The 14,407-nt window shown below is 46.6% G+C and overlaps 1 protein-coding gene across 1 annotated transcript in view; it reads left to right on the forward strand.

Annotated features, from left to right (window-relative positions):
- The first annotated feature begins 6,853 nt into the window (after positions 1-6,853).
- Positions 6,854-14,407, forward strand: part of LOC106554526 (cadherin-like protein 26) — a 44,380-nt gene continuing 36,826 nt past the window's right edge. Inside the window, exon 1 of the mRNA XM_087720534.1 lies at positions 6,854-7,150. Coding sequence (XP_087576660.1) covers positions 7,094-7,150 — 57 coding nt within the window. The 5' untranslated portion in view covers positions 6,854-7,093. The remainder of the gene's footprint in view (positions 7,151-14,407) is intronic.

Consider the following 14,407-nt stretch of genomic DNA (forward strand, 5'->3'; position numbering starts at 1 on the left):
CACTTGGCTCTGCCTGGACTCGCACTCTAGTCAACTGCGCAATCTATCTTTTCCTTCTTTTCTCTTCCTCTTTTTCTTCTTACTTTGTATGGGATATGCTAGAGGTATGTATGTAATTGAATGAATGATCCCACTTTTATTGCCATTATTGTTGTACTTTTGTGTTTTTTAACTATCACGTGGGGATTGTTTGGGGGAGTGTTTGAGTATGTATGATTCGGAGGGCCTGCCGGAGATGGCGGGGGCGATGGGGGTGGCTGAGGGGACCAGAGACACAGGAGAGGGTCGGGGTATTGCGGTCGTAACAGGGAGGGGCAGATACGGCGGGGACTTTAGGGCAGGCCATTACCGGGGAAGGAGGGTTCGCTATATTGCAGAGATCCCTCCTTCCGGCCCTAGGAGTCCCACTCCAAGACCAGATGGCGTGAGTAGTCAGGACCCTGGTCTCAGGCTGTTGTCGCTAAATGCCAGGTCTGTTGTCCATAAAGCTCCTCTCGTCCGGGACTTAATTTTAGACGAGAGGGCAGACCTGGCATGTATTACTGAGACCTGGCTGGGCCCAGAGGGAGGAGTCCCCCTTGTAGAGCTGTGCCCAGAAGGATTTCAGGTGCTACATCAGCCAAGAGCCCAGGGAAGGGGTGGGGGTGTGGCCGCCGTTATCCGGGAGTCGTTAGTTCCTCGTAGGGTCCCTGCTCCGGAGATTGTCGGGTGTGAGTCATTGCTGTTAAAGTTGGACCTCAAGGGTCAAGTGGGTCTGCTGCTAACGTACCTGCCTCCCAACAGCGTTGCAGCAGCCCTCCCCTCGCTCCTCGAGTCGGTAGCCGAGCTGGCAATTGAGTTCCCTAGGTTGATGGTCCTGGGGGACTTTAATTTGCCGTCGCTCGGTGAAAGCTCTGATGGGGCGCAGGAGTTCATGGCTTCCATGACAGCCATGGGCTTGACCCAAGTAATTCGAGGCCCAACCCATTCAGCGGGACACATGCTTGACCTTGTATTTCTCTCGGAGCAGTGGATTTGTGATCTTGGTCTGAGGGGGAGTGACATCATACCCCTGTCGTGGTCAGACCACTGCCTACTGAGGCTCGACTTCCGGAGGCCAAACCCCCACTGTAGGGAGGAGGAACCGACCAGGTGGTTCCGCCCCAGGCGCCTTATGGAGCCGTTAAGGTTCCAGACAGAGCTTGGGGTTATTCCTGACACTCTCGCCCACAGTCCGGTCGAGACTCTGGCTGCTGCGTGGCACTCGGCAGCGTCGGAGGCCCTCGACCGGATTGCGCCACTGCGGCTCCTCCGAGGCAGCGGATCCCGGAGACCTCCTTGGTTTACCGAGGAACTCCGGGAGATGAAGCGCCGGAGGAGATGCCTAGAGCACTGTTGGAGGTCCGATAAGTCCGAATCGAACCGAGCAATGGTAACCACCTGCACCAGGGAATACACCAGGGCACTTAGGGCAGCAAAAAGATCACATATAGCCACCCTGGTCGCATCCGCTGAGTCCCGTCCAGCCGCCCTGTTTAGGATAACCCGCTCCCTATTGAACAAAAGGGAGACGGGGGAACCCTTGCAGGGCAGAGCTGAAGAGTATGCCCAATTCCTCGCGGACAAAATTGCTCGGTTTCGGTCGGACTTGGACTCCATCCCCGCAGCTCCAGCCGAGACACAGGGGGATCAAGTAGAACAACTCTGGGTTGAGTTTCAGGATGTTACCCCCGGGGATGTGGACAAGGCCATGAGAGCTGTAAGTGCCTCCACCTGTGTTCTGGATCCGTGTCCCTCATGGCTAGTCACGAACTGCAGTGAGGTGACACGAGGCTGGATCCAGGCGGTTGTGACCGCCTCCCTTCGGGAGGGGAACTTCCCCGCCGCACTGAAAGCGGCGGTGGTGAGACCCCTCCTAAAGAAACCATCTTTGGATCCAGCTGTCCTTAATAGTTATCGCCCTGTCTCCAACCTTCCCTTCCTGGGGAAGGTTGTTGAGAAGGTGGTGGCCTTCCAGCTCCAACGGTCCTTGGAGGAAGCAGACTACCTAGACCCCTTCCAGTCAGGCTTCAGACCCGGCTACAGCACAGAAACCGCTTTGGTCGCATTGATGGATGATCTCTGGAGAGCCAGAGATGAAGGACATTCCTCCATCCTGGTCCTCCTTGACCTCTCAGCGGCTTTCGATACCGTCGACCATGGTATCCTTCTGCGACGACTGCGGGAGGTGGGAGTGGGAGGCACCGTGCTACGGTGGTTCTCCTCCTACCTCTCGGACAGGTCGCAGTCGGTGTTAGTGGGGGGGCAGAGATCGTCCCCTAGGCCCCTAAATTATGGGGTGCCTCAGGGTTCGGTCTTATCCCCCCTACTATTCAACATCTACATGAAACCGCTGGGAGAGATCATCCGCAGGCACGGGATTAGATACCATCAATATGCGGACGATACTCAATTGTATCTGTCCGCCCCGTGCCAACTCAATGAAGCGGTAGATGTGATGAGCCGGGGTCTTGAGGCCGTTATGGGCTGGATGAGGGCTAACAAGCTTGTGCTCAACCCAGAAAAGACCGAGTGGCTGTTGTGTTTTCCTCCCAAAGATCTGATTAGTATACCATCACTCAGGCTGGGGGGTCAAATTGTATACCCCTCAGAGAGGGTTCGCAACTTGGGAGTCCTCCTGGATCCGCAGCTGTCATTTGACCACCACCTAACGGCTGTGACCAGGGGGGCATTCGCCCAGGTTCGCCTGGTGCGCCAGTTGCGACCCTACCTGAATCGGGAGGCGCTCACAACAGTCACTCGGGCCCTAGTGATCTCCAGGCTGGAATACTGCAATGTGCTCTACATGGGGCTGCCCTTGAAGAGCATCCAGCGACTTCAGCTAGTGCAGAACGCAGCCGCGCGAGTGATTGCGGGTGTACCTCGATTCACCCGCATAACACCTATCCTCCGCGAGCTGCGCTGGCTACCTGTCGATCTCCGGATGCGCTTCAAGGTGCTATTAATCACCCATAAAGCCCTACATGGCAGTGGATCTGGATACTTGAGAGACCGCCTTCTGCCAATTACATCCCTGCGACCAATAAGATCACATAGATTAGGCCTCCTCCGTATCCCATCGGCCAGCCAGTGTCGGCTGGCAACCACAAGGAGGAGGGCCTTCTCAGCAGTAGCCCCGGCCCTTTGGAACGAGCTCCCTGTGGAGATTCGTACCCTCTCCACCGTCCAAGCCTTCCGCACAGCCCTGAAGAACTGGCTCGCCCGTCAGGCCTGGGGATAAGGATAGTTGCCCCTCCCGAATGTTGTATGGATGTTGCCTACTATTTTTAGTATATGTCTCTATTTTGTTGTCTGTATCCCCCCCTTTCCTAGTTTTATGTGAGCCGCCCTGAGTCCCCTCAGGGAAAAGGGCGGCCTACAAATTCTAATAAAACTACAAACTACAAACTACATACATCCTGCCAGATTTCTGAAATTGTAAATGATTACTGATTAAGAATATTCACACTTCCACCCCTCACCTCCCACTACACCCTCATCCCCAACATATCTTACATGACCTGGCAGTTTGCAGCAAAAATGAAACTTTAATCAAGTTATTAACTGGTAGTGATTAAGTGCAATTATGTTGAATAGATATCAAACTCATTTTCATGTTTGGATTTGTTCTGAATTAGATAAACATTCTTTTATGGGAATTATGCTACACCGGTTTGTAATTTCAGACTATGAATATATTGAAAAGGAATGGGGAAACTATAATTGTTGCCTTATCTAAAGAGCAATAACTCTTTAACTCTGGGAAAGGTTTTTATGGCTGCTCCTTTTGGCTCCCAACAATAATAAAATTGCAAACAAGACAAAACCACAAAACAAAAACAACAATGGTGCTTAATCCATTATTTTCATCAACTCATCTATGTCATCCCCAGATTCCAACCTTACTATCTCAATGTTTGGGGAATGCCCCACCCTATAGCAACATGCACTATGTTAGCTGTTTTCAGATGCATTGGACTATATAACCCTTGCCATGGTCAATGTTATAACTACTGCAGATATTGTGTTATTCAGGCCAGGTATGTGTGTGAACCAATATTATTCCAAAAACTCAATTCCACATTCAGGAACTAAAAAGCAGCAGAAGCTTCTCAGGTTCAACACAGTAGATCCATTGCTTTCTTTCCCTGCTGAGTGGGGAACATGGAAGCCAAGTCTGAGATGTGTTCCTTGGTGTTCTTCCATCCATTTAAGTCAATGTCAGTTTGGTTGTTTGATGCTTAGGTGATCGAGCTGCCTATTAAAAGATGCCAACAGGGGTCATTTCTTCCAAGTTAAATTCCGGGGGGGGGGGACGACGACGACGACTACAAGTAAATGGACTTTGAATAGTCTGTTCTGCTTTAGCTACATTGGATAAAAATACTAATATCTGTGACTGTATCTGGTTTTCTCTTATGGCTGCTTAGAATCCACAATTGATCTTGCCTTTGATATATGGTGTGTGTGTGTGTGTATGTGTGTGTGTGTGTCTGGTTTACTTCTATCAGCCTAACTGTGAAAGTTTTAGTTGGATTACATATATTGCTTATTGCGGTCAAATAGCTGCATCCTCCTTATCTTAAGTAATCCAGATTTTATCCAAGCAATTGAATGAATCGATTGCATCTGTCTTACCTTAGATCTTTTAAATAGATGTATTATTATTTTTATAGAAGTGGTGAAGGCAATTGACAAAAGAGAGAGAACCCTGTGTTATCTCCCTCATGGACAAAAATCATTCTACTTAGTTCAAATTCCCAGTTTCATCTAAAGAATGATGCAAGATATTTTTTAAAAGACTAGTCAAAACAAAGTGTTTTTCGAGAGAATTATTTATTATGTGACATTACAGTAATGTGCACTGTCACTGTAATGAGATCCTAATGTTTATAATTAAGATCAACCACCAACAGTGAAGGAAACAGCAGTCAAGAAATACACTGCAGAGTAGCACCCAATACAGCAGGCCTTGGAAAAGATATTCAAACACTGTGACGCATCTATGCTTATAAAGATCAGAACTGCGCAAGCCATCAGTGTAACAGTGGATGGAAGCAAAAGTCAGAATATCGTATTCACGTTTTTGAACTTGGTTCTGGAGAAGACCCGGTTCTCTGAAAAAGCCTGTAATGATGCCAAAGATGTAGGAAAGAGGAGACGTTGGCTGCAGCAACATTCATTTTATTTTAATTAATTAATTTATTTTATTTTGGTTTGTCAAGCATATATGAGAAACAAGTATAAGTATGAATATAATATATAAATATATAAGTATAAGCAGGTGATGAAAGAAATGTCCTTCTGGGTTCGGCTCCAAGTGGGGAAAAAGACACTGGAGACATGGAGGCTGCTTGGAAAGATGGTTTATTGGTGGACAGGACCAGATGGCTTGAGCCCTGAACAGAAAAGGTGCTTCAATGTTTCAATGCTTTAATGTTGGTGGAGAAGAAGAGAAGGGCGGAGGGAGGGGCTTGCTACGCTTTTTATAACCTGTTCAGTCCCACCTCTCTGTTTCCTGTTCCTGTGTAAGAAATGTATTCTGACTGGTTGTCAGACTCCCATGGGGCCATGCAGGGGCAACTCTCTAGGCTGTGTTTTGAATCCAGGTTTGGTTGAGTTCTCAGATGCCATGTGGTCAGTTGAGTAAAGTTCCTTAATCCCATCCCCCCGGAGCTGAAGTGGAGAAGTCTTTATTAGGTAAAGGGACTAGCTTGGCCTTCTTAATGGCCCATTGGCAAAGTGGGGATGGGCAGGAAGCTACAGGCAGCTATTGTGTCTTTTAAAACATGTTTCTTTCTTTTCACATCCAGAGAAATATTCTGCCTTTTCAATATTTCCTAGGATATTTCATTTTTTCTGGGAGAGAGCTGGGTGATAACTTCCTACAATGGTATTCATATATACATAAATAATGAGTACAAATAGATGGGAACAGTAGAACAGGGACGGTGGGCACACTGGTGCATTTAGGCATGCCCCCTTACAGACCTCTTAGGAATGGGGTGAGGTCCACGATAGACAGTTTAAGGTTAAGATTTTGGCGGTTTGAGGATGTAACAACAGAGCCGGGTAGTGCGTTCTAGGCGTTGACCACTCTGTTGCTGAAGTTGCATTTTCTGCAATCGAGTTTGGAGCGGTTTACTTTAAGTTTGCACCTATTGTTTCCCCGCGTATTATTGTGGCTGAAGCTGAAGAAGTCATTGACAGGTAGGATGTTGTAGTAGACAATTTTATGTACTAAGCTTAGGTCAGAGCATAGGCGGTGCAGTTCTAGGTTGTCCTGATCCAAAATTTCAAGCCTGGATAAACATGGACAAACATGAATAAACTGTCACAGTGGCAATGAACACACCACTGGAAGACATGCAAAACCAGATTAGGAATGGAGCATATTGGGAGAAAATCTGCATTTTATGTGGTCGCTAGGAGTTGAAAAATGACTCCGTGACACATCATCAATACATCCCCCCCCCCAAAAAAAAAGTTTAGTCTTGCATGGATAAGTACCAGAGAACCAAATTACTACTGGTAAATAGTATGAAAGAACTGTCTTCTCATTATGCTTTTTTTCCCCCCTGTAAAAAAAACCCAAAAGTTGTTCCCAATGATTTGCTAATTTCTAAATCGGTTTTACTTTTTGATTTTCTTTCCTCTTCCTTATTTTCAGATTTTACTTTTATTCTTGCTTTAAACACAGCAGGCAACAACAAGAGCCTGCCAAGTGGCTGAAGTAGTGGATTCCTCAGTGGGAAGGCGGAGTAAAAAGAAGCCGTGTAACTATATTTCCTTAAACCGTAACTGATGTCAGGGCAATCCGGGAAAAGGACTGGGTGGGGTTACACACGATCCTTCAGCCCTGGAAACAGCGTTTGCTTTCGCTCTCCCCCGCCCGCTCTGTAGCAAGTGGCCGGTTGATAATCTCCGCGCACCTTCGTTGACCCTCCAGTCTAGCGCGCTGCCCCGGAGTATCCGCCAGCCTCTCTGGGGAAGAAGGCAGCGGGATCGTCCTCCGAGGCTCCGTTAAGAGACTGGCGGGAACCTCAGCAGCCAGCCGAAGCCCGGCGGTACTACGATGCCGGCTTCGCCCCGTCGCAAGTGGGGCTCTACAGCCGCGCGTTTCCTCCTGGCGGTATGGAAGGGGAAGGGATTGGGTGGGGGGGAAAGGCGGGGAGGGAATCGGGGACCAGACCCTGATGTTGGAGCCCCGTGATTGACAGTTTGCCCACCGCAGCCGGTTGTGTTCTGGGCAACGCCAGCCAGGGGGTTCCCTTGTAGGACGCGCGGGGCTCTGGTGAGAACCTCCTTTTCCAGGCAAACTCTGAGCTGGCTACAGGTGGCTTTTCTTCATTCCCTTTGTGTGCTGTTGACCTTGGCAAAACCTGGGATGAGAGTATGGAGAGATTCCCAAAGGTGCTTTTCCAGGGAGGAACTGGATTTTCTTGGTTTTTCTTTCTTTTGAAGGCTTTTAGTTTTACAATTTGGAATGAGCCCTCTTTGAAGGGTTGTGGGAGTAGGAATGGATTTCCAGAGGGGGAAAAAAGTTGCAGACTACAGGAAGCAGGAGCACTACTCAGGTGACCGGAGATAAACACAGATCTGGCCACAGATAAACCTCCAAGTGCTTCAACAACCCTCTTTTGTTGTTGTTAGTTGCAAAGTCAGGTCCAACCCATCGCAACCCCATGGATAACGTTCCTCCAGGCCTTCCTGTCCTCTGCCATCCTCTGGAGTCCATTTAAGCTCACGCTGACTGCTTTGGTGACTCCATCCAGCCACCTCATTCTCTGTCCTCCCCTTCTTCTTTTGCCCTCCAGCTTTCCCGAGGTGGCGCGGTGGTTAAATGCAGCACTGCAGACTACTTCAGCTGACTGCTAGATCAGCAGTTCAGCGGTTCAAATCTCACCGGCTCAGGGTTGACTCAGCCTTCCATCCTTCCGAGGTGGGTAAAATGAGGACCCGGATTGTTGTTGGGGGCAATATGCTGACTCTGTAAACTGCTTAGAGAGGGCTGAAAGCCCTATGAAGCGGTATATAAGTCTACTGCTATTGCTATTGCTATTTCCCAGCATGAGGCTCTTCTCCAGGGTGTCCTTCCTTCTCATTAGGTACAAATGTCCCACTGTCTGCAAGGAAGTTAAATCCTTCCATTCCCCACTATCCTGTCCGAAGCTTCTTGGATGAGAAGTGAAATGTTTTCAAAAGAAAAAAACAAAAAAGGCCATTTGCCTCCTGGAAAAGCACTTTGGGACTGGGATGAGAGTATTTGATACGGTGCTTGTCCGGTTACTGTTTCTAGCAACATATTTTTTTCCTGGTTATCAAACTTAGCCTGCAGTTTTTGTCATAGAGGTCAAAGCTGGCAAATTTGGACGATGTGGTGATGCTCAAAATAAATGCATCCCCTTTGAGGCATTATATATTTAAAGCAACGAATGATAGTAAATCTTGCAAGCTTTCAGTCTCAGGGTACTGATGTAAGGAAATACTTTCAATGGATTTTTTTCAATGGATGCAATGGATTTAGGCGTGACTACTTAAGGTAGTCTTATGCAGGTAATCCTCATTTTACAACCACATTTGAGCCCAAAATTTATATTGCTGAGAAATGTGTTGAGTTTTGCCCCATTTTACGACTTTCCTGTTAAGTGAATCACTTGCACTGATGTTAAGTGAATAACACTGTCATTAAGTGAATCTGGTTTCCCCCATGGACTTTGCTTGTCAGAAGGTTGCAAAAGGGGATCGCGTGACCCGGGGACATTACATCTGTCATAAATGTGAGTCAGTGGTCAAGCATCCGAATGTAAATTATGTGACCATAAGGATACTGCATTGGTCCGAAGTCTGAAAAATGGTCATAAGTCACTTTTTTTCAGTGCTGTTGTAACTTTCAATGGTCATTAAGCGAACTGTTGTAAGTCAAGGGCTATCTGTACGTTCTTTGTATTTAGTGAAGTCTACATTTCCCCACAGTGGTGGGTTTCTAACCAGTTTACTACCAGTTCGCTGAGAGGGTGTTTTGCACGCACACTGCTTGCTTCTCTTGCTCACTCGTGCGCCCCCTACACTTTCCTGTGCATGCACAGTTGACTGAACACTGTTCTGTGCATGTGCAGAAACATGCTGACGATGGCAGAGGAGACCTGGGAACTGGTTTGGGGTGGTGGTGGCAGGCCTGGGTCGCTGCTGGTTCCAGCAACCCAGACCGCCATACCACTACTGGTTCGGCTGAACTGGTCCGATCTGGTAGGAACCCACCACTGATTCCCCCCATTAAATTGTTTCAAAGTGTTTTGTCGTATCTAATCAGGGGTAAGATTTCTGTCATGAGAGGAGCCTCCTGTTTGCAAAGTTATGGTTTGAGTACAGCAAGCATATTATGTGTATGAGATGGCCAAGTAAGCTATTATTTTTGAGAAGAATGTTTTGTTTAGTAAAACTCTTGGTCAGAATGCGTCTCTGTAATGTGGAGCCCTTGAGGTCAGGAGTTCATCTTAAGCTGAAGGAATCACAGGTAGTAACTCAACGTACAACGGCAATCGAGCCCAAGATTTCTTCTGCTACGCAAGACAGTTAAGCGAGTTTTGCCCCATTTTATCACCTTTCTTGCCACGGTTGTTACATGAATCATTGCAGTTGTTAAATGAGTATCACGGTTGTTAGGTGAATCTGTCTTCCCCTTCGACCTTGCTTGTCGAAAGGTTGTAAAAGGTGATCACATGACTTTGGGGAATACTGAAACCGTCATAAATGTGAGTCAGTTGCTAAGCATCCAAATTTTGACCACGTGCGCTTGGGGCTGCTGCATTAGTTGCAAAGGTAAAAAATAGTCGTAAGTCACTTTTTCAAGGCTGTTCTAACTTTGAACGGTCACTAAATGAATGATTGTAAGGCGAGGATTACCTGTAGATTCTCTGGTGTCCTAAGCAAGGAGACCAGCTTTTTCTTTACATCTTCATGCACGCGTCTTTATTTCCATCATAAATCAGTGCAAAACAACATCAATAAAAAGTATGATGGAGGAGGGAGGGAAGGAAGGAGGGAAGGAAGGAGAGAAGGAGAGAAGAAAGGAGGGAAGGTAGGAGGGAAGGAAGGAAGAGGAAGTAGGATTGTTGTAAGATAAGATGGGTTTATGGGATGGTAAGAAAGCAATTTCAAGTATATTGTCAACTGTAGGGGAGAAAAATTGTTACAAATACATATTATTAATAACAGTTATGAGATCATATAATTGTGAATGTATATATGAGAAATTAAAAAAAAAAGTATGATGATGATGTTCCTCCATCGTGTTCGAAGAGGACCTTGGCATCTAACAGGTTGTGAGCTGTCCACGCTGTGCCTGCAGATGTCTGGTAAAGCCTATATGGACACAAAACATTCTGCCAGATATCGGGCAGATGTGGGTGGGCGCTATTGTTGCAGCATTTGCACCTCTGGCTTTGCGGAGTGCTCGCTCTTCTTGTGCTACAGTTGTTCTGCTGCCTCAGATGTCTGGCAGCCTTGGTGGGTCAGCGTGAGCCATGATCTTGTGCCAGGGTTTCCCAGGAGGTGCTGTCGATATCCAGGGACTTGAAGGAGGCTTTCAGCGTGTCTTTGTATCACTTCCTTTGTCCCCCATACAACTGCTTTCCTTGGGACAGCTAACTATAGAGGAGCTATTTAGGGATCCAATGGTCCGGAGTCCTTCGGGATTGGGCGGCATATAAATGTGTCTAATAAATAAATAAATAAAAATTAATCCTTGCAACATGGCCTGCCCACCACTGGATCAGTGGTGGGTTCCGGAATCTGTTGCCACCGGTACACTGCAACGGGGCTGGGCATCCACCACGTGCATGCGTGCAGTGTATAACCACTGCCCGTGATGCTCCAGCTGCTCGGCGGAGCATCACGCAGGAGCTGTAGGATCGGTGCGCATGCGCAAATGGCCTGGTTGGGTCAAATACAGGTAAGGAGAGTGGGCGGGCCCTCTGAAGCACCATACCGGAACGGTATCTGGTGCTCCCAGCAGGCATTGGTACGCCCGTACCTGGGTGTACCGGGCGTAACCCACCACTGCACTGGATCCTTGGGATTCTATGGAGGCAGGTGGCGTGGAAGTAGTTCAATTGCCTGGAGTGCCTCCTGTAAACAGTTCAAGTCTCACTGGCATACATCAGGCTATGAGAATTATAGCTATTTCAATAATATCCATGAAACAAATCTATGAAACAATGAATGTTCCATAGATTTAAAAATACCCCAAAGTATTTGCCAACAGAATACTGTAATACTAGAATACTGATTTCTTTCTACAGGATTTCTTCATATTAAACAAGAAATGAAAATATTCCTTTACCCCACCAGCTCAACTAAGAGCAGGGAGATTTCCTCTTTTTATTTTTGGATCGATTATACAGCATGAAGGCAATAGCAATAGCAATAGCAATAGCAGTAGACTTATATACCGCTTCATAGGCCTTTCAGGCCTCTCTAAGCGGTTTACAGAGAGTCAGCATATTGCCCCCAACAATCTGGGTCCTCATTTTACCCACCTCGGAAGGATGGAAGGCTGAGTCAACCCTGAGCCGGTGAGATTTGAACCGCTGACCTGCTGATCTAGCAGTAGCCTGCAGTGCTGCATTTAACCACTGTGCCACCTTGGCTCTACATGTCTGAACTGAGCGACGATACAAGTAGACATGACCATTATTGTATTACGCATCAGTGAGCTCAGATTTTGCAAGCTATATCAAGAAGTTGCCATTAAGTAATTTTGCATACTTTCTTGGGATAGGACAGATGCTTGGATTAAGGTGCAGGAAGTTTGTCATGCAGTTTTCTGTTCTGTTTCTGTTTGGCATGATGAAATCTTACATTCCTAAGGTTTGAAATGTGCCATAGCAGTTCATGTCATCATTCGGTATCAACCTAGGATTTCTCTCATGTAAACAACCATTCCTCTGCAAAACTGAGAAAAAAGAACATTGTAGAAGGTGTCTAAAGTACAGGGCATACAGGTATAGAGTGTTATGGCACAACTATAGAAATAATGGGCACAACTGTGTTGTACAATATCATGTATTTAAAGAGATTATACCTTACCTCCAATCTTCTGGAGGCCCTGCGGGAGCCAGAAACAGATAGTTTCCAAACTTCCAGTTGGCCTGTTTAGGGGCGTTTTTTGCCCTCCCCAGCCTCCGGAGGCTTTCCTGAAGCCTGGGGAGGGCGAAAAACACCCCAAACAGGCCAACTGGAAATTCGGAAACAATCCATTATCATCATAATTCTTATTGATGTTGTTTTGTACTGATTTATGATGGAAACAATATCTCCAGCTTCCGGAGGGCCTCTGGGGGGCTGGGGGCAGTGGTGGGTTCCAGATCCTGTTTCAACCGGTATGGTGCAACAGGGCCGGGCGTCCACCACATGAATGCATGCACATCCGTGTACATGCATACTTGCCACCCGCGACGCTCTGCAAAGCCTCTGCAATGCTTCAGCTGCTCAGCGGAGCGTTGCACAAGTGCCATACGCTCCGTGCGGAAGCCCTGAACAGCTCAAATACCAGTAAGGAGGACGGGCGGGTCGGCAGGCCCTCTGGAGCACCATACTGGAACGGTACCTGTTGCTCCCAGAAGGCACCAGTACACCCGTACCTGGGGGTACCGGTCATATCCCACCACTGCCTGGGGGAGGCTGTTTTTGTCCTCCCCTGGCTTCAGAACCTGGGTGGGGGGGTTGTGTATGCAGGCGTGGGGTGTGTGTTGCATGTGCATGCGCAGGTGGGCGGGGAGCATTAATTGGTGTGGACATGTGCACACACAATTTTGGCACTCCACAAGAAAAAGGTTCACCATCACTGACCTAGGGGAAAAGACTGTTGTTGGGAGATAAATGTAATTTTATGGAGTAAGTTATCACCACTGTTTTAGTTGGGGGTAGTCCCCTATTCTTTTCCATGGACTTTCAGAAAACATAATGAATGGAATTGTGGTAGGACTCTTGCCTCCTTAAATTGTTAGATCTGTGAGGTGGTACAGTACTTAAATGACTAAGTCACAAAGAACGCCTCTATTTATAAAAAAACGATTCAAATAATTTCCTTGCTAGTGGCTTACAGCCACTATTTTAGAGTCCTCAGTAATGGTGATAGGCTTTATAAAATGTCAACAATGGTTGGATGTTTTGTGAAGTTTCTATAAGTTATAAGTGGGAAAATGACTGAAGGAGAATACATCCCAATTGGCAACTGGGGAAAAAACATATGGAAAGTAGAAATGTAGCATACATTTTTCATAAAAAATATGACCTAATCAGTGGTGGGTTCCTAACCAGTTTACTACTGGTTTTCTGAGAGGGCATTTTGCATGTGCGCTGCTCGCTTCATTCATGTGCATGCATGTTGTGCATTGTTGTGCATGCACATTTCACTGAAAAGTGTTCTGCGCATGTGCAGAAAATTGCCAGTGACAGCAGAAAAGTCCCAGGAACTGGTTCAGGGATGTGGCAGGCATGGGTCGCTGCCGGTTCCAGTGACCCAGGCCACCATACCACTACTGGTTTGTCCGAACCGGTCCAAACTGATAGGAGCAACCACTGGACCTAATATAGGAGCAACCCAAAATACATTAAATAATTATTCTTAGCCTTTCCCCCGCCATTGGAATGGGAGCCGAATAACCTCTTTCCTAAATTGTGTTATGTCTTTCTTTCTTAGTAATATTTTAGAAACATGTAGATAAGTGCTTCAAGACCTGATTTAGAAATACAAGCTCAACAGTGTAGTAATACAACAAGTTAAGCAAGCTTATTGTGCTCAGTTAGACAGAGTTCGTTGCAAATTGACAATTACATTGTAGTTTATATAATCCTTTTAAGAAATGTACAGTCCTAACTAAGCCCTTCTTGCGAAGGGAGATGATTGGGGGACTGACGCAGAACAGGAAAAGCTGGTAACGTGAACAGACCTGACGCTACTTGCTAAGATCACAGAAACACAATAAATGTCACAAATATTGAGGAGGAAGTAAATAAATGGGTTTTGTTCTAATTCATGGTTGAGAAAACCAGGAGCCCATCCTTTAAACATCACTTCTATTTTGAGTTTTCAAACCAACAACTAAATCGGTTGACTCAGGTTTTTCCCCCCTCAACAAGCAAAATACCAACTCTGTTGTGTCCTGATATTAAGTCCTGTTGGGTAACACAATACTTAATTATAGGTTATTTCTAAAACAATTGCTTTTCCTGTGAAGCGCTGAAGGCATTACATTTACAAGGAAGCTGAATATCAATTTATACTGCATTCAAATTTAGGGAAATAGAATCACCTTGCTTCTTCTATCTTCTACCTCTTTTCCTTTCTCATCTCCTCTTATGCATTCATTTGATGGTGGTATAA

This window comes from Thamnophis sirtalis, unplaced genomic scaffold (genome assembly GCF_051295495.1).
Source record: "Thamnophis sirtalis isolate CommonGarterSnake01/CBP01778 unplaced genomic scaffold, rThaSir2_p1.2 scaffold_7, whole genome shotgun sequence".
NCBI lineage: Eukaryota > Metazoa > Chordata > Lepidosauria > Squamata > Natricidae > Thamnophis > Thamnophis sirtalis.